The following is a 25,622-nucleotide window of genomic DNA, read 5'->3' on the forward strand; positions in this document are numbered from 1 at the left end:
TCCTCTGTATTTTCCCCTTTGTTAGTCCAAACTGCGTCATTTTGTAAGCCCCTTTCCATTTTGCAGACCTTGGTCAAAGTGAAACATTCCACGGGGGTTCGAGCCATGAGAAACAGCCTGCCTCTTAACATATTCTGCTGGGACAAAGCGCAAGCAACACCACATTCTGCCGGAACCACCTCATCCTGGGAACACGTTAACATCTTCCCGGACAGCAAGCCATACTGCCTAGATCCCTCCTGCCCAAGCCTATGAGTACCCCAGCCTGTAATCGCTGGTGGGCTCTGGCATTAAGCTGGCCCCCGACAGGTGTTTGCAATACACCTGTGTTGCTGTAGAGCCGCCCGCGCGCCGGCACTCTCACTGTGCGTCATTCTTTAACCTTCACCTTCCCTTCAAAACCTAACACCCTTGACGTTTATATTCAGACTATTATATATACATACACACATACACCCTTCTGAATCCTCCCAGGAGAATATAAAACCATGGGTTAAACTGCTACACTTCAGCTTCAGTGGCTGCCTTTCAGTGCTTCAAATACACCAACCTCTTTCCCACCCCGCGACCTGCACGAGAAAGCTGCTCCACTCACCCGCCGTGCTCTTTCCCTCACCCTTCAGGTGTCTTCAATATCGCCTCTCAGGCCTTTCCCAACCACCGGTTTAAAGTCGGCTCCCCACAAATAAATACATATTCTCCCTCACAGTACTTCGCACAACACCTGGTACAGCGAGAGCACTGAACCAACACTCATTCAATGAGGAACACGAGGTAAGAACCAAGACCCCCCCCAAGGTCGCCGTACTTTGCCTGGTAGGAGAAGCTTTCTGCCCAGCAAGGTCCGACCCAGATGAAACCCAGTCCAAGTTTGCAGCACCCCCGCGAGTCCAGCCCGCTAAACTGTGAAGAATTTAAATACACGACACCTGCCCTCAAAAGCCTGAGGGCACCCCTGAGCTGCCATCGAGGTGGGGGCGTCAACGACAGGCGCTCAGTAAGTGCTCCTGAGGCAACTGCCGGGCTGTCCTGAACCTGGTGAATCCTTTCGGGGTTCAGCAAAGGCGGACGCTGACCGGGCCAAGGAGTGGGACCTGCAGTGCTGGACCACCCTTTTCCAAGGGCAGAAGTGCCGTGCCCGCCGGCTCTCAACAGGGCAAGAGGCCCTCTCGCCGTGCAGAGCGCAGCGCTTGCGGCGGGGACAGCAGAGGCGGGACGGGCGTCACGGAGTTCCCGGGTCCTCGCGCGGTCACTTACCTGGCCTCAGCTATCCGCTGAAAAAGGGGCGGACGGCCTCCCGGGATCCGAGCCGATATCGCGCGCGGCGCCGCGGGGCAACCTGAAGCCGTGTGCGTGCGTGTGCGTTCACGCAGGGGTCACCCAGCGGCCACGGACTTCTGAAGACGCGGGTGGGAAGTGCGGCCCGGGAAAGCGCAAGCGTCTCCATGGCAACGAGGGCGGACAGCGCCTGCGCGAGTCGCTTCCGGAAGTGACGTGCGGAAGGGGTGCCCGGGACGAAGCCATGGCCCTGGAGGCGGCGGGAGGGCCGCCGGAGGAAACGCTGTCACTGTGGAAACGGTAATGCTGTCAGGCGACGCGCAGGAGGCGGGGGCCGAGGCCGGGCGGCCCTTCGCGGACCTTCCGAGCTCATAGTCTTCAGGCTGTGGAATCGGAGCTGCCACCGCCCGAGCCTCCAAAGCAAAGCCCAGTTTCCGGCGCGGAAGCGGAGGGATCTCAGGAATTGTAGTCCGCGGGGTGGGCGCGGTTCTCGCTTCCGGCCAGTTTGTCTGGCCTGCGCTTGCGCGGGTCTCCGCCGCCTGGGCTCCTAGGGACTGTGGCCTCGGCGGTATGTCCCTTGCTTTTCCTTGAAGCGGGAGAAGACGCGGCAGAGGCGCTCTGTCCGCTGCAGCCGCGCGGGTGGAGGAAGCAGAGTCTGAGGTGTGACCCCGACCAAATTTGACGCTTCTGTCCTCCTAGGGAGCAAGCTCGGCTGAAGGCCCACGTCGTAGACCGGGACACCGAGGCGTGGCAGCGAGACCCCGCCTTCTCGGGTCTGCAGAGGGTCGGGGGCGTTGACGTGTCCTTCGTGAAAGGGGACAGTGTCCGCGCTTGTGCTTCCCTGGTGGTGCTCACCTTCCCTGAGCTCGAGGTAACCTGGGAGGACGCCGAGCTCGAGGCGGGCCCCTCGGTGGGCTCGGGCGTGCGGTCTCCGGGACAGGGAGCAGTGCAAGCGTAGAACCCGGCTTCTCGTTTTGTAGGATGTCATTAATAGTCTGGGGAGTGGGCCGGGCGCGGTGGCTCACGCCTGTAATCCCAGCACTTTGGGAGGCTGAGGCGGGGGAATCACCTGAGGTCGGGAGTTCGAGACCAGCCTGACCAACATGGAGAAACCCGGTCTCTACTAAAAATACAAAATTAGACGGGTGTGGTGGTGCGTGCCTGTAATCCCAGCTACTCGGAAGGCTGAGGCGGGAGAATCGCTTGAACCCGGGAGGCGGAGGTTGCGGTGAGCCAACATCACGCCATTGCACTCCAGCCTCGGCAACAAGAGCGAAACTCCATCTCAAAAAAAAAAAAAAAAAAAAAAAGTCTGGGGAGTCTTGGAAGGGAAAAAAAGGCAAAAATTAAGGGAATTCTGTGACTGTTAAGAATCAGCTCATGAGCTTTATCTTCAAGTCTGATTGTTATCTTGGGTTCTTCATCTCAGTGACCTGTCCACCACACTCCCAGTTGCCCAAGCTGGAGATCTGCGTCCTCCTGGGCCCCTCCGTTCCTCTCGCGTCCAGTTGCACACTAGCTGGCTTTTATTCTGCCTCTTAAATGTCGCTGGAATCTGTCCCCTTGTCTGTTTCCCCTCTGCTCCTTCCCTGGCTGTGCCACCATCACTCCTGTGGGTTCCTGAGCAGCATTTTCATGGGTGCCCTGGCTCAAATGTTCCTCCTCAGTGGTTTCTTTTCCATACTGCCAGCAGACCAATTTTCCTAAAAAGCAAGTATTTTCCTCAAAAGCAACAAGTCCCCTCCCTCCCTCCCTTCCTTCCTTCCTTCCTCCCTTCCTTCCTTCCTTCCTCCCTTCCTCCCTTCCTTCCTCCCTTCCTCCCTTCCTTCCTCTCTCTGTCTCTCTCTTTCCTTCCTTTCCCCTTCCCCCACTCTGTGCCCAGGCTGAAGTGCAGTGGCATAATCTTGGCTCACTGTCAAGATCTGATCTCAACCTCCTGGACTCAAGTGATCCTCCCACCTTAGCCTGAGTAGCTAGGACCACAGGTGTGAGCCACTACACCCGGCTTATTTTTTTATTTTTTGTAGAGACAGGATCTCACTATGTTGCCCAGGGTGGTCTCCAGCTCCTGGGCTCAAGGGATCCTCCTACCTTGGCCTCCCCAAGTGCTGAGATTACAGGCGCGAACCACCACACCCAGCCCACAAGTCCTCTTAGAACATTGAAGTGCCCTTCTCATGACCTCATGGTGAATAAAGTTCACTCTGGTTGGCATGGCGTCAAGGCCCGTCATGACCTGTCCCCTGCGTAATTTAATATGACGCTGGAGGCTCAGCCCTCACCACCATTCTCAGTTCTTCCCACCTCCTATAGCCCACTTTGAGTCCCTCACGTGTGTGCTACGCTGTATTTGGCGGCCTGACCTTTGCAGTAATGTTTCCTCTCCCGGAAGGGTTTCCATCTGGCTAACTCCTACTCATCTCTTTGGGCTCAGTTTAGACATGACTTCCTCCACTCAGCTCCCTCTCATCCCACAAGACCAGGACTTGTCCCTCAGCACCATGTCTTAGTCCGTTTGGGCTGCTGTAATAGAATACCTTAGACTGGGTGGCCTACCCACAGCAGGAATTTATTTCTCACAGTTCTGGAGGCTGGAGGCTCAAGATCAGGGTGCCAGCGCAATCAGGTTGTGGTGACGGCGCTCTTCCAGGTTGCACAGGGCCAGCTTCTTAACCGTGTTCTCACATGGTGATCCACTCACCTCCCTAGAGGCCCCACCTGGTAATACCATCACCTATGGGTTATAATTTCAACACAGGAATTTGAGGAGGACACCAGCATTTAGACCGTAGCAAGCCTCTGCTTCCTCTTGTCTTGCTGGAATGGAACTGGCCTGTCTTCCCTACTGGAATATAAACTCCATGATGGTAGAAACCATGTTGCTTTGCCCACCATGGATAGCATGAGGAAGACGCTGGACTCTTCCTTCAATAGATACGTGTGTGAATGGACAGTGGGCTCATGATTCACATAAGAGTCAACTGCTCCGGAAGCCTCTTGGCGTCACTCGCATTGCTCCTCTGCCGACTCCCGAAGGTGACAAACGTCTTCCTGCTTCCATGGCTTTGTGCTTTACTTGGGAGGCCCTTTTCAGTCCAAATCAAGCAAAAATGTACTGAGTGCCTACTGTGTGCTAAGATTGGGATATTCAGCAGCCCCTACTCTAAGAGGTCCCCTGGCCATTGTGTAGGCTAGCATAGGGAGTGGGGGCACAGTCTTAGGGTCCTGACTGCTCATGCTCACACCCAACTCTGCCACTCCCCACTTTGCCCTCTAGGCCTCTGTCTCCTTTTTTCTGACTTGAGGATGATAGTGGTATTAATATCCAGCTCACAGAATTGTGATGAGCAGTACATGAAATGCATGGAAAGCAGTTAACACAGCGTTCCCTTCCCCCTCCAACTTTTCCTGGCTGCAAATTAATCACCTCATCTGCATCCTGGGCCTCTTTTGAATGCACATGCTGTTAGAGCACTTCTCACATTGTATTAAAGTTAGTCATTTATGATTCCATTTTTCCCACTGACTGTAGGTTCTCAAGAGTAGGGTGTACCATATTTCTTTTACAACCCCAGCACCAAGCAAAGCACCTGCTACTTCGTTGGTATTCATTGTTCCGCCTATGAAAGCTTAGACTAGGAAAGGATCTTGGAACAGTCTGGTCCACTGGTTCCTGAATGCCCGACCGTGGACCTGCAGGAGCAGAATCACCCAGAAGTGTGTTGAGAAACAGGTTCCGTAGGCACATCCACAGAGACAGAAAGTGGATCCTAGGGCCTTGGAGTTGGGGTGGGATGGATGGGAAGTGACTGCTGATGAGGATGAGGTTTATTTAGGGGTTAAGGAAAATGTTCTAAAGTTAGATTGTAGTGATATTGCAGAACTCTGTAAATACCAAAACCATCGCATTATATGTTTTAAACAAGTGAACTTTATGGTATGTTAGTTGTATCTCAGTAAACCTGTTAGGAAAAAAACAAAACAAAACAAAACAGGCCGGGCGCAGTGGTTCATGCCTGTAATCCCAGCACTTTGGGAGGCTGAGGCGGCTGGATCACGAGGTCAGGCGATCGAGACCATCCTGGCTAATACGGTGAAACCCTGTGTCTACTAAAAATACAAAAAAAATCAGCCGGGCATGGTGGCGGGCACCTGTAGTCCCAGCTACTTGGGAGGCTGAGGCAGGAGAATGACGTGAACCTGGGAGGCGGAGCTTGCAGTGAGCCGAGATCACGTCAGTGCACTCCAGCCTGAGCAACAGAGCAGGACTCTGTCAAAAAAAAAAAAAAAAAAAAAAAAAAAACAGATTCCAGAGCCCTACCCCACTTACTGGGGGAAAAACTCTCCCAGAGTATAGCATAAGAATCTGCTTTTTAAAATAAGCTTTCCTGTGATTCTGAAGCAGAGCTGGGTTGGAGAACCACTGGCCTGCTTTTCCCACCGTGAAGAACACTGTCCTTAGCATCCCTGACAAATGATGGCGGAGCCCGTTCTGTGCCAGATGCTGAGCCATGGCTGGTGTGTGCTGCTCCGCAGGCCTCTGGCGGAGCCCGTTCCATGCCAGATGCTGAGCGATGGCTGGTGTGTGCTGCTCCACAGGCCTGGTGGAGCCTGTTGTGTGCTGGACGCTGAGCAATGGCTAGTGTGTTCTGCTCCGCAGGGAGCTGACTCCTACTTGTCTGTGACTCCCATCGATCAGTTCTGCCTTCAGGTAGCAAAACAGAACGGATCTTCCCTGCCTTCTGCTTGTCAGCCCTTCTGCTGCTGGAAACAGCTGCCTGCTCCTTGACCACACTGTCCCAAGAGGCTGCGATGACGTCCAGCTTCTTCACTGGCCAGTGGCCCTCTGGTCATGCCCTCCGTTCACACAATCCGTCTTTCCGTCTGCACTCAGAATCAAATGCAGGAACTTGGATGTGGTCTACCCAAGTCCCTAGACCTAACTGTCACCCACGCCATTTCAGTCGGTGTAGCTGGAAACACTGGTAGCTTTTGAGGGGCACCAGGTCACTGGCTTATGTTGAGATTGCTGGTCATCCAGACCTGCCCCCCACACTAATCATAGTGATTTTTCTTTTCCCAGATTTTTAATTTGAAAATGTACATACATCCCCCCAAATTGGAAAAGGATACGTTGGACACCTGTATTCCTTCTACTTACGTTCAGCTGTTGCTGCTCTGGAATATTCTCTCTGGCGCACATGCGCTCTTTGTGTGCCTGTGTACCGTACATCCCAGCGACTGTGACAGCTCAGAAGACATCAGCAGGCCTGTCCTGAGAATGACATTCTCCTCCACAGCCACAGTGTCATTATCATACTGATTACACATCATAGTCATCCCATAATGTCATCTGAATGATAACATTATGGGAGAGATTCAGATGTAAGCAGCCACCCCCCTCCTGTGGGAACTCAGGCCACACTTGAATTCCACGTGTCACTGTGCAAAGTGACTTTTACTCTGTGGGGATGTCAGTGATCCAGCCTGCTGGCTTCTCTGTGAACCCAAATTCTGTTATCAGAATGGACCCTCCCCACTTTGGGTCATGGGCAGATTTGATCAGTTTCCCCATTGAGTCATTGATGAAGATGTTGAGAGAATGATCCCCAACCCTCTGTGCTAATACAGAGCACTCCGTCTGCTTTGGTGTGTTTAATTATTGATCCAGCCACAAGTGAGGAGTGGAAGTTGTGATTTGAAAGCTGTCACCAAGAGATTTGGGGGATTCAGTAACAAAACTGCAGGAAGGTAGACAGGTCTGCAGAATGTGGACATAGTGGGAAACGTCTTCACATTAAGGGCAGTGTGACTAAGGAAAACACAAGGTTAGGAGACTCAGGCCTGCCATGTTGTGCTCTAAACTGCAGCCTCTGCCTCCTGGGTTCAAGCAGTTCTCCTGCCTCAGCCTCCCGAGTAGCTGGGATTACAGGCATGCGCCACCACGCCCAGATAATTTTGTATTTTTAGTAAACACGGGGTTTCTCCATGTTGGTCAGGCTGGTCTTGAACTCCCAACCTCAGGTGATCCGTCCTCCTCGGCCTCCCAAAGTGCTGGGATTACAGGCGTGAGCCACCACGCCTGGCCAACACTGTGTCTTCTTTAAGCCTCCAACAACCCATGGAGGGGTGGGGTGGGGCATCAGCTTCAATACACAAAGGAGGAGACACCAGGAAAGCAAGGGGCAGGCAGAGGTGATGCAGCCAGCAACCTTAGCCTTGCTTCTGATGAAGACTAGGTCCTGGGGGGCTCCTGCGGACCTGATCCCAGGGAATCCTCCTATGGACCAGGTCCCGGAGGCTCCTCCTATGGACTAGATTCCAGGGAATCCTTCTACAGTCTAGGCTCCAGGGGCTCATCCTATGAACTAGATCCCAGGGAATCCTACAGACCAGGTCCCGGGGAATCTTCCTATGGACCGGGTCCCGGGGAATCCTCATACAGACCAGATCCCGGGGAATCCTATGGACCAGGTCCTGGGGGCTCCTCATACAGACCAGATACCAGGGAATCCTCCTATGGACCAGGTCCCAGGGGCTCCTACTATACACATCAGGTCTGGGAGTTGGGGCTCCTCATAAGGACCAGGTCCTGGGGTGGGAGGGGCTCCTCCAGTGGACCAGGTCCGGGGTGGGGGTTCTCATATGGACCGGGTCCCCGTGGGGGCGGGGTAGGGGTGCTGCTGCTGCAGACCAGGTCCCGGGGGAGCTGCTGCTACGGACCAGGTCCTGGGGGGGTCTGCTCCTATGGACCAGGTCCCGAGGGTACCTGCCCACCACCAATTTGCAGGGTACATCTTCTAGTTCCTTCTTCCAAACCCATCATCTCATAGGTGAGGCAGGGAAGGGGAGCCATGAGGGTGACGTAAGGGAGAGGGAAGGATGAGGGGGGCAGGGCATGGAGGGACTGGGGATGGGGCAGGTGGCCGAAGGCTGTGCTTCCCACTGAGCTGCGTGCCTGGTGTCAGGTGGTGTATGAGGAGAGCCGCATGGTCAGCCTCACAGCCCCCTACGTGTCGGGCTTCCTGGCCTTCCGAGAGGTGCCCTTCTTGCTGGAGCTGGTGCAGCAGCTGCGGGAGAAGGAGCCGGGCCTCATGCCCCAGGCAGGTGTCTCATCCCTAGGACAAGAGAAAGGTCTCTCCTTCCCCCTGGGGGAGGGAAGGCTGCTGCAGGTCGCCACCACCGCAGTGGCAGGGAGAGACTCATGAGCTTCCTGGAAGAGAGGAATGAGGATTTCTAAAAAGCTGGACCCCAGAGACAGTGCCCCCTTCTTGCCTCAGGGATGGCCCTGTCCTGAGGGCCGAGGGGCAGCTCAGCTGACTGTGACTCTCCCTGTGGCTCCATAGGTCCTTCTTGTGGATGGAAACGGGGTACTCCACCACCGAGGTAATCCTGCTTTTGGAGGTCCAGGGAGGGCACTGTGGGGAAGAGGTGGGGGAGAGGGCACCTCTGTCGTCCCCCACACAAAATGCTGGGCCCTCGGCCTCTGCCGCCAGCCCCCTCCAATGGCTTCTTTCTCGGCGCAACGGGGACGCACAGTGCGCTCAGCCCCGCCTCCCCCACCGCCGGTAAAGGACTGTCTACCTTCGCTTCACCCCTTACCTCTTTCCTGTCCGCCACTGCCTTCTCTACAGTGCCCTGTGCTGGCTCATCTCCAGGTGCCACTATCCAGTTCTGACCTGATCACCAAAAGATGTCCCAGGGCCCGGGCTCAGAGTGGCCTTCCCTGCCAGCCGCCCAACCTGCATGGCCCGTCAGGCCCCTTGTCCACAACTAGACAGGTGTACCCAGGCCCCCACTGATGCCAGGAACCTTGGCCTAGGGAGCGTGGCTGAGGGAGATGGGCTCTTTTTTTTTTGAGACGGAGTCTCGCTCTGTCGCCCAGGCTGGAGTGCAGTGGCGCGATCTCGGCTCACTGCAACCTCCGCCTCCCGGGTTCATGCCATTCTCCTGCCTCAGCCTCCCGAGTAGCTGAGACTACAGGTGCCCATCACCACACCCGGCTAATTTTTTTGTATTTTTAGGAGAGACGGGGTTTCACGTGTTAGCCAGGATGGTCTTGATCTCCTGACCTCGTGATCCGCCTGCCTCGGCCTCCCAAAGTGCTGGGATTTCAGGCGTGAGCCACCGCGCCCGGCCTAGGGAGATGGGCTCTTTTACTGTTACATACAGAGCTGCGGGCGGCGCAGCAGCACCCGGAGAGGGCCCAGGAGGGGTGACATTGGGCCTTCCTGGCCAGCAAGTGTGACTCGGCCCTGGCTGCTGCCCTCGCACATGGGTGCAGAGCCAAAGGGTTGTCATGTGCCGCCCCACATGCTCATGCGTCGAGGGAAGAGGAAGCTGGGAGGTGCAGGAAATGACCGGAGAGCTGCAGTATCCCAGCACGCCAGCGAGGTGCTGACCCTGGCACTGACCGTGTCAGAGAGAAGGAGGCTTCCTCCACGGCCTTGCACCCAGGACATCGGGCACAGGGGGCTTTCGCCCAGGTCCGCTTGGGACTTAGATCTGGTTTCCCCAGCCCTCTGCCTGTCCACAGACCTCTGCTCACTTAGGGAAGCTTTTGGTAAGACTGGCTTGTCCTGAATCCCTGCGCCAGGCCCCAGCCCCACCTCCCCAACCCCACCCTCCTTTCTCTCTGGCAGGCTTTGGGGTGGCCTGCCACCTTGGCGTCCTTACAGACCTGCCGTGTGTTGGGGTGGCCAAGAAACTTCTGCAGGTGGATGGGCTGGAGAACAACGCCCTGCACAAGGAGAAGGTGAGGAGGGGCCTGCTGCAGGCCATGCCCGGCAGCTCAGTGGTGGGGCTGTGGTGGCCCTGGGCACGAGGACACTTCTGGACCAGCCCTTGCCTGCTGACGCTGCCCTCCTCATCCCTGGCTTGTGGCCTGGAGTAAGGAAGACCTGCTTTTCTCCGGGTGCTGCCTTGCCTGTCTCAGCTGAGGGCGCTCTGAGCTCCTCTCCTGCCTCCTGGGTGTGCCTGCCTCTCTGGTCCCCCTTGCCTCTGAGCCACCGTGGCACACCAAGTAGGGCTAAGTCCTCCAGTTACTGGGGACAGGACGGGCTTCCAGGCTGTCCCAGGCGCACTTGGTGCTTTCCCCACCCCGCCTTGCCCCAGCCCCTGTCTCCTCCCCTGCATGCTCAGGTACCACAGCCTCCAGGCCCCCCTCCCCCCAAGACCTGCCTGGAGCTGCCACCCACACTCTTCCTACCTCACCTTCCCCTGCATCTTCCTCCTCTGGGACCCCATGTTGGCACTGAGAGTGAGACACTCGCAATGGAGGGAGCTGTTGACACCCCCAGCTGTTTCACTGGATGGCAGATTCTGAGAGCAGAGACTGCGTCTCTCATTCCTCCCAGCTCTCAGGTGCCTACATGGAGCAGTTGCTTAATAAAAATCTGTTGTTGATGGGGACCTTAGACCCACTCAATGAGCCAGTCCACCGCCGCCAGAAATACCAGCCTGTTGAGCTGTGTCAGATGTGCCCAAAGCAGGAGAGAAGCCACAGGAAGGAAGCGGGCTCAGCACCGGTCACTGGGCAGTGGCGGCACCTGTGTGGCTGCCAGCCTGGCACAGCGGCCCTGGGCAGATTGCTGCCCTTGTTCTAAGCCCCATCATCAGGTTTGGACAGGGTCTTGTGGGCAGCACCCTCAGCTCAGGGGCAAGACCACTTCACCGCCTGCACGCTCAGTGTCGTCTCAGGTGGTGTGGCTTTGCCTGGGCTGTGGCTCACCTCCAAGATCAGTCCCCTTCCCTTTCCTGGCCCAGTGACTGGGTTTTAAAAATAAAGAGACCTGGGCCGGTTGCGGTGGCTCACTCCTGTAATCCCAGCACTTTGGGAGGCCGAAGTGGGTGGATCACGCGATTAGGAGATCGAGACCATCCTGGCTAGCATGGTGAAACCCCATCTCTACTAAAAATACAAAAAATTAGCTGGGCGTGGTGGCACATGCCTGTAGTCCCAGCTACTCAGGAGGCTGAGGTGGGAGAATCGCTTGAACATGGGAGGCAGAGGTTGCAGTGAGCCGAGATCGCGCCACTGTACTCCAGCCTGGGCAACAGTGCGACACTCCGTCTCAAAAAATAGAGACTTGCCTTCAGCCCTTCACCAAGAAGAGAGGGGTTTTTTCCCCATTTCCCCCCCCATTTTCCAGATCCGACTCCTGCAGACTCGAGGAGACTCATTCCCTCTGCTGGGAGACTCTGGGACTGTCCTGGGAATGGTGAGTAGCTAGGGCCCTGAGCTCCTCCAAAGCCCCGGGGTAGGGGATCCTTTGCAGGCAGACACAGGTGCATGCAGACACGCGTGCACTCACACTTGCCCACATCAACCCCCCGCCTGCCCGTCCATCCATCCTCCTGCCTCTGACTGAGCCCAGGGTGTGATGTTTGTGTTTATTTCCTCCAGCCGTGCTGAGGGAGCCCACCCTCCCCCAGGGACAAGCAGCAGGAAGGCGCCCTGAGGGTGGGCAGGCCCTGGCCCCTGAGAGCACTGCCCCTTCAGCTTCCCCCTTGCCCCCAGGACATTTTATCAGAGCTCCAGCTGCTGAGGCTGTCCTGACCCTGGTCCCAGTGGCCCAGCCCACAGGACAGCCCTCGCCTTCCTTGTCACAGGCCCTGAGGAGCCACGACCGCAGCACCAGGCCCCTCTACATCTCCGTGGGCCACAGGATGAGCCTGGAGGCCGCTGTGCGCCTGACTTGCTGCTGCTGCAGGTTCCGGATCCCAGAGCCTGTGCGCCAGGTGGGTGTGCTGGGGATGCGGGGAGGCAGCACAGGCTCCTCTGCTTCCTGCCACCTGCTGTTCAGGGCTCCCCAGCAGCTCAGCTGGGGTCAGAGTGCAGTGACATGAGGACGGGGGTTCCTGGGCCGAGGACAGGTCACAGACATCTTGCTGGAGAGCTTGCTGGGCCCTGCAGTCAGGACAGTAGACTGGGGGGTGCAGGGCTCCCAAGAGTTCATCCCCAGGCCCTGCACCCCATGCACTCAGCCTCCCAGCCTCTCTGAGCCTCCTGCACCCAGATACAGGCCAGCTTGGAGAATCAGTGATGTTAGCTCAGGTGGTGAGGTGTCCTGCCAGTTCCCAGCCAGCCCCTCAGGTCCCAGAGGGAGCAGCTGAACTTGAGCCAGGAGGCTCCTGCAGGAAAGCTGTGCAGGCCCCAGAGACGCCAGTCTGGGGACTTGGGTATGCCCGCCCCAGGACCCAGCACAAAACTGGTGTTCGGTCCCCCAGGAAGGGTGAGAACTCTGCTGAAGCCATCAGCTCAGCTGAGAAAGGACTCAGCCTGTGGGCCAGGGAAGAGACAGCTGGCACGAGATGCCCACAGACAGCCTCGATAGGACCAGGGGACCACAAGACACGGGTGGATGCTGTCCCAGAGAAGCCCACAGAGTGAGGGTTCAAGAAAAGTCAGTCTTAGGAAGAGACCCGCTGGAGGAAGGGGAAGGACAGTCCTGGTCAGGAAGGAGTTTGATGTGCTCAAGAAATGGGGGGCCCGGAGGGTGGCTCACGCCTGTAACCCCAACACTTTGGGAGACAGAGGTGGGAGGATCACTTGAGCCCAGGAGTTTGAGGGCGCCCTAGGCAACATAGACCCCGTCTCTACAAAAAAAACGTAAAAACAAATTAGCCAAGTGTGGTGGTGCGCGCCTGTGGTCTCTGCTACTTAGGAGGCTGAGGCGGGAGGATCACCTGAGCCCAGGAGGTCGAGGCTGTAGTGTGCCCTGATTGGGCCACTGCACTCCAGCCTGGGTGACAGAGCAAGACCTTATCTCAAAAAAACTTTAAAAAACAAAAACTCAGCAGGAAGGTGTGGCCGGAGCCAGATGGCAGTGAAGTACAGAGTGGGTGGGAGCCCGTGAGCATCTTGGGGTGCGCCAGGGTTTCAGACGTCACCCACAGGGACTTGGATGGCTGTGAGTTGGCAGCGGGGCGCCCGCAGATTGGCCTTTTTAGGTGGCCGCTGTGCGTGCTGTGGAGGCTGTGGACGCAGGTCTGCACAAGCCATGCTGCTTCCAGCAGCCCAGCCCCTGAGCCTCCCTGGTGTCTGCCCCTTCCCCATGTTACCCCACCGCTTGCCCTGCAGCCTGCCCTGGGGCAGCCGCAGCACCAGTGAAAAACCCCCAGGCCACCACCTTCGTGCCGGGGCCTTCCGGCTGCTGGCGCGCAGTGTGGCCTCCAGGGGGCAGCAGCAGCCCACATACCACAATGGCCCTCGCCCTGAGGAGCTGTGCTCAGTGGTGGCGTCTGAGAGCGGGCTCCACAGCCTTGCAGGGCTTTGCTCAGGGCACAGGTGTGTGGACTCTCAAGCCTGTGAGCTGTGTCCCCAGCCCCCAGGAAAGAGGCCTTTCTTCCTCCATTCCAACTCAGCCGTGTGGTCTTCCGAGAGAGAACCCAAGAAACTGTCCCCCAGGCCTTCAGCCCCAGGAACTTTAGGTCGTGCTGCTGCTGCAGATAGCACAGTTCCTGGAGCTCCTATACCTTTTTCTGCCTCAGCGCGCCCCAGAGTAGGACAGTGGCCCATCCTTGCAAGGGAGGGGACACCTGGCCTGTGAGTACCTTAAGCATCTAGAAATAGAGCAAGGATCTGTGCCTAGCACCAGCAAAGAGCCTGCCAGATCCTGGGCCCACCCTCCAGAGGAAGGAAAGCCGCAACCAGTTGGGATATGCAGCCACCCCGTACCAGGAGCCCGCAGCTTCTTACTGTTGGGTGTGAGCCGAGGGTTGTGTCCTGCAGGGCTGGCTCTGTCTCTGGGTCCATTTTCTTCCTGAGCTCACTCACCTCTCAAGAGGTTCACCTCCTGCTCTGTTCCAGAAGGTCCTGGGAGAGCACAGACGGGGTTAGTGTTGGTCTGCTCTCTCCCTGGCTCCGCGCCGGGCCGTCTTGGTGGCCCCATGGTCACAGGCGCTGCTGCGCTCCTGGTTGCCAGGTCCAGGCTCTCCTGCCAGGCCAGGCTGGGCCGCTCCAGGGGAAGGTGAGAGGTGCTGGCCCCGCCTACCGCTGCCCCACTTCCCCCATGAATGGAAGCAGGAGCAGGCTGGGGGATTAGCCGTTGCTTTCCATGAGTTGTGCAGCCCTGAAGCTAATCTAAGCTCATCTGAGCTGGGATCAGGGGGACTTCCCAGGGCCAGACCCCCCATGCCCCCGGAGGTTCCCACTCAGACCTGAGCCCTGTTCAGTGTCCCTCCCTGCTAGGGTCTGCCCCCATCCCAGCCTGTGGCCCACCGCCCTCTTTTATCTTGGTGATTCTGGAGACGGGACAGGGGTTACTGCTGATCTAGTCAGGGAGAGGACAGACCAGCTGGGCTCAGAGCCCCCAGAGAAGCAAGTGTTAGCAGGGAAGCCTCGGCTTACGCAGAGCCTACAGGGAAGCACAGACTGGAAACCAGTGAAGGCTGAGCAGCTCCAACTGCCACTGGTGGGGAGGAGACCCAGGACCCCCTCACTCAGCCTGTCCACTCACCAGCTACTCAGGCCCTTCAGGGACTGCCCAGCTCGGTTTGAGAGCTGCCATTGCAGGGCTTTGACCCCAAAGTCCCAGGCATGCCTGTCCCACACTCGCCAACAGGGCCGCGGCTCCTGAGCCTGAAGAACTGGCTGTGACCTGTGTGTCCTGAGTGGGCTTCTGTGGGGGATGGAGGCATTGCCAGCAGCAGCTCCTGGTGGGAAACTGGTCTAGAGACCAGCTCAGCACCCAGCAGCACGTCTCTCTCCCCCAGGCTGACATCAGCTCCCGAGAGCACATCCGCAAGTCGCTGGGACTCCCGGGGCCACCCACACTGAGGTGAGCACCCAAGGAGGCTGGGGCACTAAAGGGGCATCTCACAGACACCTGCATGGGCTGTTTCCGGTGGCTCAGCCTCTCCTTGTTGCAATATTGTGGCTCAGGACAGACAGTGCAGGGCCAGGGAAGGCAGGGGACACAGGAGAGGTCTTCAGAGAGGGAGGAGAGTGGAGTGGGGTAGACTCCCGTTCTCGTGGGAACTCTCCAGAAACACCACTGCCTCCACGCAAAGCCCTGGCACTACGGCCCTGTCTGGTCCAAGCCCTACCTCCCAATAGGGCTATCCCCAGCCTTCCTCAGTCCACTTAGCCTGTGAGGTACCAGGACGTGGGCTCTGCAGAAAAGGCGTGGCCTCGGAGTCAGACATGATCCAGCCCTGCATAGCCAGCTGTGGCGTTTGCACTCTTCGAGCCTCAGCTTCCTCATCGTCGGGATAGGCTCTGTAATTCTTGTCCCACTGGTTCTTGTAAGTTAGAGTGACAGTGTGCCTGGCACAGTCACCGCTAACAGTGCAAGGCATTGTCTTAAAACCATTGCAGATGGTTTGATCCTGCTAGCAACCTTGATGTGAGACAAGTACTGTGACCCCACTTTACAGATGAGGAGGCTGGGACCCCACTTTACAGATGAGGAGGCTGGGACACTGAGTGTTGATAAGGAGTAAAGCAGAATTCAGTCTGGCCACTTCCTCTTCTCTCAGTGTGGGCAGTTTGGATTCCAGGCCCTGCATCTGAGCCTCCAGGCTGAGAGGACACCCCCACTCCCTAGGCAAAGATCGCAGGAGGCCCCAGGCCTGGGATTCGCCCTGCCCTCGCCCACGATTAGTTACTGAAGGGCTGCGGTTCCTTCGTGCTCATTTTCCCTCTAAGCCAGGGGCTGTTCCCAGGCCTCCCTAGGCTGCTTTGAGAACTGAGGGAGCAGGTGGCAGGGACCCCCCAAGCTCTCCCAGAGTTGGGGACCGGCCAGCTTGAATGCAAGCTGCGTGTCTGAGCAGCATGCCCTGCCCGGCCTTCTGCCCTGGGCTGTAGCAGGCCCTGAGTGTCCAGGCCAACCGCAGTTCCCAGACCCCATCTGGGGTGTGAGGGGGTGTCAGGTAGGCGCTAGCATCTGATGCTGTCCTTTTCTCAATGTTATCACCAGGAGCCCGAAGGCGCAGAGGCCAGTGGCATGCCCCAAACGAGACTCTGGAGAGTCCTCAGGTGAGGGCCAGCCCCCACAGGACCACAGCCCAGGCCCCAGGACAGCCCCAAGGCCAGGCTCCCAGGAGCAGACGGGCAAGGACTGGCAGTAGGGTGGCACTGGGCACCATGAAGACAAGAAGGCCACCGGCCACCCCGTTCTGGCCTCAGGACACTGACCACCCCTGGGGGTGGTCTAGGGACTTAGGGGAACCTCACCTCAGCCGCAGGTGGAGCACCCAGTCCCCAAAGACAGGCTGACCGCACCACCCCAGGGGGACGCCGCAGCACAGCCCAGCACCAGGTGGGGCAGAGGTGACCACGGCCCCTCTTTGCTCCGTCATCGGCTGGTCAGCTGTGGTCACGGTGCCTCAGAGGACAGATCTCTATGGGGGCAAGTGCCAGATCCTGAGAGCGCATGAGACGCTTTCCCGGAGCCGACGAAGGGGACTCGGAGCTGCAGCCTGCACGACCCCTGCAGCCTGTGCTTTGCCCGCCCCTTTCAATAGATGGAACTTGCTTGCTCTTTTTTATTCTTCTCAGGATTCATTTTTTATTTTACATATTTGTTTGTTTGTTTATTTCCATTGATCTCTTTACCCCGAGGTTTACTTGCAAAATCAGGGTTCATTTTTAAAGCAGGTCCCCAGCCCCAGCCATACTGAACCACCTCTGCCCTGACATGGGAGGGGTCCTAGCTGGGGTAGCTGGGCTTTAGCACCTGCTCACTGCCTGCCATGACCCCTGACCCCAGTCCTGGCCATCCTCCAGCCTGTCCCGGGAAGAGGGAGCAGAGAGCCTCATCTCAGCCTGGAGGGGGCCGAGGACGGGGGCAGCACACGGGCAGTCTGGGCTGTGGGGCAGGAGGCCAGACAGGGTGGCACTGGTGCCTGAGGGGTTGGGTGCCAGGCTCTGTGCCCGGCAGGGGCTAGGATCGGGGGTGGCACCGTCCCCACAGGCTCTGAAAGTTGATCACTGTCCTCTGTCCTTGCCCGCCTTGCCCCAGAGGCACAGCCTCAAAACTGTCTCCACTGTGGGAAAGCAGCCCTAGGCCCCTGTCTGGCCACTTCATCTTCTCTTGGTGTGGGCTAGAGGCGCCAGCTGAGGAGTGGGGGCAAAGGGGATGGCCCACCTGCAGCCCAGCCCCAGCCCCTGGGCACCTCGCAAGCACCCCCCAGCCCTTGACATGCCGGCTGGCCTCCAGACCCCAGGCCCCCTGAGGATGCTGGAATCTGCCACAGAGCATGAAGAAGTCCCTGGAATCCTTTCTTGCCATTCACCTGACCTCTACAAGAAGGGGCCGGTGATCATGATTTGACAGCTTGGGACAAGAATCCAGGGAGGCCGGGTCTCTGGCGCGCCTCCATGCCCCTCCGAGAAGGTGCTATCCTGGTGTTCCTGAGGAGCAGGGCGAGCCTGGGCCTGAGGGAACAGGTACACAGGCAGCAGCACTCAGGGCCGGGGAGTGCTGGCCCCACCCGCTTGCGCTCACTCGAAAGCTGCTTTGGAGGGCTGGGCTGCAGGGGCAGGGGCTCCGGAAAAGAGGCCCAGGCTGTGTAGCTGCCCTTCCTTGATGGAGCAGACTCTATTCTAGAAATTTCTATAAGAAGTAGACTCACTCCAGGACAAGTGGGGCTGGGGGGAGCGGATGCCAAGGGGCTCTGCGGGCACCTTGTGCCTGAAGTCACGGGGGGCACAGGAGAGAGCGGGAACTAGGTGGACTGTTGTGGCTGCCATCCGTCGGCAACGCTGGCCGGAACCAGATGAGCAGTGTGGGGCGAGAGGGAGCCCCAGTGCGGCCCCTCAGGCCCTCCATGCCTCGGGGTGTCAGTGGCCCCGGACTGGCCTCACTCAGCCCTGGGCACTTGGGCCTGTCGGGGATCTAGCTTTCAGTGAGGACCCCACCGGTGGACTGAGGCTTCCCTCACCGCGGCAGAGGAATCTCTGCCCTTCCCACCGAAAGGGGCAGGAGCTAGTGGATGGGGATGGCTCACGGCCCTCCCTTTCCACTTGCCTTGGGAAGGGAGAGGCAGCAGACAGGAAGGGCCTTGGAACTCAGGCCAGTGTGGGGAGAGCGTCCCCAGAGAGTCCTTGGGGTGGGAGAGGGGTGGAGTTGACAGCCGGTGAGGCCGGCTTTGAGGTTGTGTGGACCCTGTCTGCCTCTAGCTCAAGTTGGGAGGGGTGTCAGCTGCGGAGCTGTGTGAGCCTCGGGGACAGCCACACGTGGGGTGCAGACCGGTCTAGATGTGCCTGTCTGGTGGGCGCTGAAGGTCCCCTTGGGAGAGTCCAGGGCAGCACCTGATAAGCTGAGAGCTGCAGCCGTGTCCACCTGGAACCTGTTTCCTCACCGGGAACATGAACACCTGCTTCAGAAGCTTTGGGGGTTAAAGGTGGGGATACACATAGGTCTCTTGCCCAGCGGTGGACACTCGGTACACTCCTAATAAATGGGGCATGGGGTGGTAGAGTCCAGCACCTGGCTGGGCCCAGGAATGAGGCATCAGTGGTTGGAGGGGAGGGCGTCTGCCCACCTAGCATCTTTGGCAAGGATCTGCCTCCCAGCACCCCCGTGGAGTCCTGTCTGGATGGGAGGGAGAGCAGGGCTGTGGACAGCCTCCAGAGGTGTTCCCCTGAAACCTCTGAATGTCACCGGCACAAGCAGGCCGGGCTGGGCTCTCCCGGCAGTAACACCAACCGAGCACAGCCGTTGTCCTGGGGTATGCCGTCCAGGTTGGGGGACAGGGAGGCAGAGGTCCTGCGTCATTGCCCGTGAGTCCGGGGCTTAGGCACCACTCTGGGGGCCCCTCATGCTGGCCCCCAGGCCCACTGAGGCATAGGTGAGACCATTGCATGGCCCTTGGAAGAACAGGGCTCCTCAGGCAGGGAGTGGACAGAGCCAATGCTGGCGATGGGGGACCTCGCCTCAAGCAGAGTCGTGGGAGATGGAGTCATGGGGGCGTGTGAGGGTCTAGGCAGGGGAGCTGCTGACTGCAGGTGGCCCAGCAGTACCCAGGTTTCTGCTCGCTCCCATTCCACCTCCCCGAGGGTGCTCGTGGGAAAGGGAAACGTGGCACCCAGCTGGTGCCTCATTCCACCTACCTCCTGAGTCAAAGGGCTCCACCACCCCAGACACACCCAGAGCCTGGTGTCCAGGATGCCATGTGTGTGCCCCAAGCCAGTAGGACCCTTGGGAGGCTCAGCACCCCCTGCCCCAAACAAATGCCTCTCCCCTCTCCACACTCACTGGCATTCCCACAGAATGCCCTCCTGACTTCTAGAGCTTTCCCTGTCCAGAGCTCCAGGACCACAGGTGGCAGGGAATTAGAGGCATTAGAAGCACAGTGTGGAAGCTGGGCAGAGCTGGCTGAGATCCCACTGTCTCTTCCAGGCCGGCCTTGAGCAAAGCTCAAAACGCGTCCCACGGGGGTCAGTACCTGCCCATGTGGTGGGGGATATTCCACCAGGTGAAGTGTGTAAGGGCTCAGCGGGGAGCCTTGGCACATGGTGAGTCCTTGGTGAGGGAAGGCTGTTGGTTTGGAGAGGTGAGGCCCACAAGGCCGTCAGTCCGCCAAGCTATGCCAACCCCAGTGATGAGAGGATGAAGCCAGGTCAGGGAGGTCTCATCTACCAGGCTCCCACCTGAGCTGGCAGCTCCTCACGCCATCCCAAGCCATCAGAACTCAGGTCCTCGAAGGGAGGCCTGGCTGCCCCCTTCCTCTGGAGCCAGACAGAACCACACCTCCTGCGCCCTGGGGCTTCACTCCAACAGGGGAGCTTCCCAGGGGGCCGGGAGACTCAGAAGAAATGCCCACAACTGCCTGGCATGTGGTAGGCTTTGCACAAAGAGCAGTAGCTTCAACCCCAACGACCCACCTCTGTGAGGGTGGGCAGAGATGGCTCTGGGCTCCTCTGGGGCTGGAGGTCAGGCTCTGCTTAAAACCGTTGGTTCCTCAAGGACCATGGGTGTCAGGTGGGCCTCCCCAGCTGAGGGCCTGGCCAGGACCTGGTCAGGGGGTCCTTCATTTTCCCCTCCCCTTGCAAGAAGGAGCAGGCCAGAGCCTGGAGATAAGTTTGCAGACAATTTTTATGTGAGTAGTTTATGTTTGTTTTGAGATAAAAGTCATCATTTCCACTACAACTCATTGACTTTTGGTATATTCACAATCATGTGCAACCATCATTACTGTTTAGTTCCAGAACGGTTTTTTACCCCAAAGGGAAACACCATATCTATTAGTAGTCTCTCCCCGTTCCCCCTTCCCCAGACCCTGGCACCCAGCAAGGGCCTCCTGTCTCTGGACAGGCCTGTTGTGGGCACCATGCCGACGTGGAATCACCGTGTGTCTCTGGACAGGCCTGCTGTGGGCGCCATGCAGGCGTGGAATCACCGTATAGTCTTTTCTGTCTGGCTTCCTTCTCTTGGCATAATGTTTTCAAGATGCACCTGTGTCGTGCCAGGTGTCAGGACCTCATTCTTCTTTATGGCTGAGTCATATTCCATCATATGGATCAGTATAAACATTTTGTTAATCCTGGTGGATATTTGGGTTTTTTCCATTCAGGGCTTTTGTGAATAATGCTGCAATGAAGACTGATGTACACGCTTTTGTGTAAACATGTTTTCAGTTGCCTTGGGTATATATACCTAGGAGTAGAATTTCTGGGTCATGTGGTGACCCTGTGTTTAACTTTCTGAGAAACTGCCAGACTTTTCCATAGCAGCTACATCAGTTCACATCCCCACCAGCAATGCCCAAGGGTTGCAGGTTCTGCACACCCTCGCCACCACTTGCTATTATCTGCCGCTTAGATTCTAGCCATTCCTTGGAGTAGAAACTGGTATTTCGGCTGGGCACAGTGAGTGGTTCATGCCTGTAATCCCAGCACTTTGGAAGGCTGTGACAGGAGGATCACTTGAGCCCAGGAGTTTGAGACCAGCCTGGGCAACATAGTGAGACCTCATCTCTACAGAAAACTAAAAAATTAACCAGGCATGGTGATGCACTCTTATAATCACAGCTACTCGGGAGGTTGAGGTGGGAGGATCACTTAAGCCCAGGAGGTTGAGGTTGCAGTGAACCGTGATTGTGCCCCTGCATTCCAGCCTGGGTGACAATGAGACCCTGCCTCAAAAAAAAAGTGGTATTTCATTGTGCATTTGATTTGCATTTCCTAATGGCTAATGATGGTGAGCGCCTTCTCATGTCTTAGTAACCATTTGTATATCCTCGTGAGCAAAGCATCTATTCAAATCCTTTGCCCATTTTAAAAATTGGGTTGTCATCTTGTTGAGTTGCAGAAGTTCTTTATATGTTCTGAATCCTAGATATTGATCACTTCTGTAGTTTACAAATATTTTCTCCTGTGGGTTGTCATTATTTTCTTGTTAGTGTCCTTTGATGCATGAAAGTTTTTAAATTTGATGAAGTCCATCTATTTTGTTGCTTATGCTTTTGATGTTAGATTTAAGAAGCCATTGACTAATTCAAGGCCATGAAAATTTACACCTACATTTCCTTCTAAGAAATGTATAGTTTTAGTGCTTCTTACCTTTAAGTCTTTGATCCATTTTGACTTAAATTTGTGTATGGTGTAAGGGAGCAGGTCCCATGTCATACCTGTGAGTAGCCAGTTGTCCCAGACCATTTTGCTTTGTTGTTGAGACAGGGTCTCGCTCTGTTGCCAAGACTGGAGTGCAGGGGTGTGATCATGGCTCACTGCAGCCTCGACCTCTTGGGCTCAAGCAATCCTCCTGGCTCAGCCTCCAGAGTAGCTGGGACTACAAGCATGTGCCACCATGCCTGGCTAATTTTTTTTTTTTGAGACAGAGTCTCGCTGTGTCACCCAGGCTGGTGTGCGGTGGCGTGATCTCGGCTCACTGCAAGCTCCACCTCCCGGGTTCACGCCATTCTCCTGCCTCAGCCTCCCGAGTAGCTGGGACTACAGGCGCCCACCACCACGCCCAGCTAATTTTTTTTTTTCAGTAGAGACGGGGTTTCACCGTGTTAGCCAGGATGGTCTCGATCTCCTGACCTCGTGATCCACCTGCCTCAGCCTCCCAAAGTGCTGGGATTACAGGCGTGAGCCACTGTGTCCGGCCTAGTTTTTCAAGATTTTTTTGTAAAGACAGGGTCTCACCATGTTACCCAGGCTGGTCTCCAACTCCTGGGCTCAAGCTTTCCTCCCACCTCGGCCTCCCCAAGTGCTGAGATTACAGGAGCGAGCCACTGCACCTGGCCCATTTCCACTTCCTCCTTTCCACTCTGAACGCCTTTTATTTCTTTTTCTTGCCTCATTGCTCTGGCTGGAACGTCTAGCACTTTGTTGAACGTGGTGGTGAGAGCACACGTCCTCGTCTCGTTCCTGATCGAACGCGGTGGTGAGAGCACACGTCCTCGTCTCGTTCCTGATCGAACACGGTGGTGAGAGCACACGTCCTCGTCTCGTTCCTGATCGAACGCGGTGGTGAGAGCACACGTCCTCGTCTCGTTCCTGATCGAACGCGGTGGTGAGAGCACACGTCCTCGTCTCGTTCCTGATCGAACGCGGTGGTGAGAGCACACGTCCTTGTCTCGTTCCTGATCGAACGCGGTGGTGAGAGCACACGTCCTTGTCGTATTCCTGATCTTAAGGGAACGTTTGCAGTCTTTCACCACTAGATGTGATGTGAGCTGTTAGATTTTCAAGGATGCTCTTCATCCAGCTGAAGACGGTCCCTTCTAGTCCTAATTTGTTAAGTGTTTTTATCCTTAAAGGGTACTGGATTTTGTCAAATGCTTTTCTGGCCTCTATTGAAAAGATCCTGTGTTCTTCTGTTAATATGAGGTGCTACATTGATTGATTTTCGTATGTTGAGCCAGTTCCCATTTGTGGAATACATCAAACTCGGTCATGGTGTATAATCCATTTACTCTGCTGCTGAATGTGATTTGCTTGTATTTTGGTGCGGATTTTTACATCTGTATTTATAAGGGATATTGGTCTGGTGTTTTCTTATGATGTCTTCCTTTGGTTTTGATACCAGGATAATATTAGCCTCATAGATTGGGTTAGGAAATGTTCTCTCCTCCGTTTTTTTGGAAGAGAGAGATTGGTGTTAATTCTTGCTAGAACCTTTGGTGGAATTTGCCAGTGAGCCTATCTGGTCTTGGGTCTTTGGGAGGATTTTGATTCGATTCAATCTATGTATTTGTTATAGATCGTTCGGATTGTCCATCCTTGAGTCAGTTGCTAGCTTGTGTGTTTCTCGGAGTTTTTCCGTTTCATCCATTTATCTCATCTGTTGGCATACCGTCGTTCACGGGATTTTATTGATGTGTGTGAGGTCTCTGAGAACGTCCCTGCCTTCACTCCTGCTTTTAGTCACTGGCATCTTCTTTTAACTTGGGCCGTCTGGCCATGCATGGTTTTGGGGGAGTCCTCCTTGACTCTGCAGATGCTGAGCAGTGATCTGGCTGGGAAAGGGGACCAGGCGTGCAGGGCACCTGCTGAGGACTCACCTAAGCCCAAGAGTCAGAGAGTCGGAGCTCCAACCACATCTGCCTGCACGCCTTTCCCAGGCTCTCCCCAGGCGGACAGCCAGCACCCCCTCCCCAAAGACCGGGCAGTTCCTGACCAGCACCCCACCAAGTCCTCAGTAAGGCCTGTCTTTGGGGGAGCAGGGTTTCAGGAGGACAGTGGGGGTGGTGTAGAACTCACGGCTGGCGGTTCCGGGCCTCTCAGGAAGCTTTGCCACTGGGCTTGGGGTTAAGTGGGTGTGGGGCTCCGAACCGTAAAGGGGTGAGAGTTGAAATGAAAGCGGCACCTGTAGTCCATTTGGGGTGCAGGTGTATGCCAGGGGTCTTCAGCCCCGGCTGATGGCCACATGAACCGCATGAGGAGAGGCAGGGCGTGTCAGCAGCAAACCTAAGTGTGTGCTCATTTCTGTGGGCCCTTACTCTGTGACACTGCAGCTCTCCAGAGAGATGCTTTGAAAACAAAACAGGAAAGAACACACGGCCCCGCGTCTGTTGCCTGAGTCACTGTATTCCTTAAAAGATGAAGGACCCTGGTCCTTGGCTTTTCGTGCACATGACAAAATGTTGGCCAAGGTTAGCGATTATGCTTCTGTAACCTGTAACCAGAAGTGCTCTTATGCCCAAACCTTGGTGTGATTCTGCTGTAATGTAACTTCGGAGCCAGCTGGATGGATGTGACTGTGCAGGTCCTGAGCCCCGGCCCCCGTAGCCAAGCAGTGGGCCGAGACACTGAGCCGGGCAGTCAGACAGGAGCTCTCTAAGGCTGCTCCCGGGCTGGGGCCTGGGTCTAGGATTCTCAGTAAGACCTTTGAATAAAACTAACTTGAATTCTTCAAAAGCTTGATTTTTTTTCTTCAGTCAAAAGCATCTTGCAGAGATGCCAGCCCACCGTGGGGATGTGCAGTGGCAGCCCTGAGCTGGCCCAGCCCCTTTCCCCAAGGCTGCTCTGGGGAGGGGGGCGGGTTTGGGGGAGTAGAGTGCAGGGGATTGAAGCAGGGGAAACAGGGTGTGAGGGTCAAGGGGGGCTAGAATTGGGGGAGCAGGTTCACGGGCCAGGGGCTGGGCAGGGGTGGGCCTGGGCACCTGGTAGGTGGGGGAGCCCCAACTTCCCATCCCTGCGTCACACGCCCTTCCCCTGCAGGGTGGGCGTCTGCAGGGCTGGCATGTGCCCCCCTGCCCCGTCCCCACCCTACTCCCTGGCGGCAGGCAGAGGGGCGTGCAGGGGGGCCCTAAGTGCAGTGACGTCTCGACTCTGACTCCGACCCACAGAACTTTAAAAATAGGGCCGTGGTAAAGTCCGTCTCTACAGACCACAGCCTGCCCAGAGCTAAGAATATTCTTGAACCACTTAATAATTCAACTCAGATCCAAATAGATTTTCCTGCTCACTTGTGGGCCTCTGTGTCCCTTTCCCAGGCCCCCACCCTGCCTGGAGGCTGGGAGGGAAAGACTCCAAGAAGCAGGTGGGCCTGGCCTTTGAAGCCTCTGAGACCCCAGCTGGTCCTGCGTCCCCTCTCCTGTGGCACTCAGGATCAGAAGACACGCCAGGGCTGGCGTGGTCCTTTAGGATCTGGCCAAGGTCAGGCCCCAGGGAGGGGCCCCTCTGGTGGTCCTAGCTGTCCCAAGCCCCACCCCTGCTCTGGCCACAGACATTGGACTATTTGAATCTGGGTCTGAGCTGGGCCTTGGCCCCTTGCACAGCATCTGACCTGAGCCACGCACCTCTCATGGGGGCCCCGTCCTCCAGGGCCAAGGGCAGCATGAGCTCCAGGAGAGCCAGCCTCGCCCCTCACGCCCTGGTAGCTGGTACACGCCCACCCCAGGGCCTGTGTCCTGCCTCCTCTGCGGAAGAGTCCCTGAAGGGCCTG

The 25,622-nt window shown here is 56.8% G+C and overlaps 1 protein-coding gene across 26 annotated transcripts; it reads left to right on the forward strand.

The window, feature by feature from the left end:
- The first annotated feature begins 1,283 nt into the window (after positions 1 to 1,283).
- ENDOV (endonuclease V) lies at positions 1,284 to 24,592 on the forward strand. Of its 26 annotated transcripts, none has more exons than XM_063599459.1 (10): positions 1,397 to 1,578; positions 1,978 to 2,149; positions 8,247 to 8,385; positions 8,625 to 8,664; positions 9,921 to 10,641; positions 11,430 to 11,498; positions 11,890 to 12,018; positions 14,995 to 15,059; positions 16,200 to 16,258; positions 22,555 to 24,592. In XM_063599459.1, exons 1-10 carry the CDS (start codon positions 1,523 to 1,525, stop codon positions 22,563 to 22,565), a joined length of 1,461 nt encoding a protein of 486 aa, XP_063455529.1. In that variant the 5' UTR covers positions 1,397 to 1,522; the 3' UTR covers positions 22,566 to 24,592. The 26 variants fall into 26 exon arrangements, with proteins under 26 accessions (XP_063455530.1, XP_063455529.1, XP_034798954.1 ...); XM_034943063.3 differs by having other exon boundaries at positions 8,247 to 8,381; positions 9,921 to 10,033; XM_063599456.1 differs by lacking the exon at positions 22,555 to 24,592 and adding an exon at positions 16,468 to 16,770.
- The last annotated feature ends 1,030 nt before the right edge of the window (positions 24,593 to 25,622 follow it).

Source organism: Pan paniscus, chromosome 19, assembly GCF_029289425.2.
Source record: "Pan paniscus chromosome 19, NHGRI_mPanPan1-v2.0_pri, whole genome shotgun sequence".
Taxonomy (NCBI): domain Eukaryota; kingdom Metazoa; phylum Chordata; class Mammalia; order Primates; family Hominidae; genus Pan; species Pan paniscus.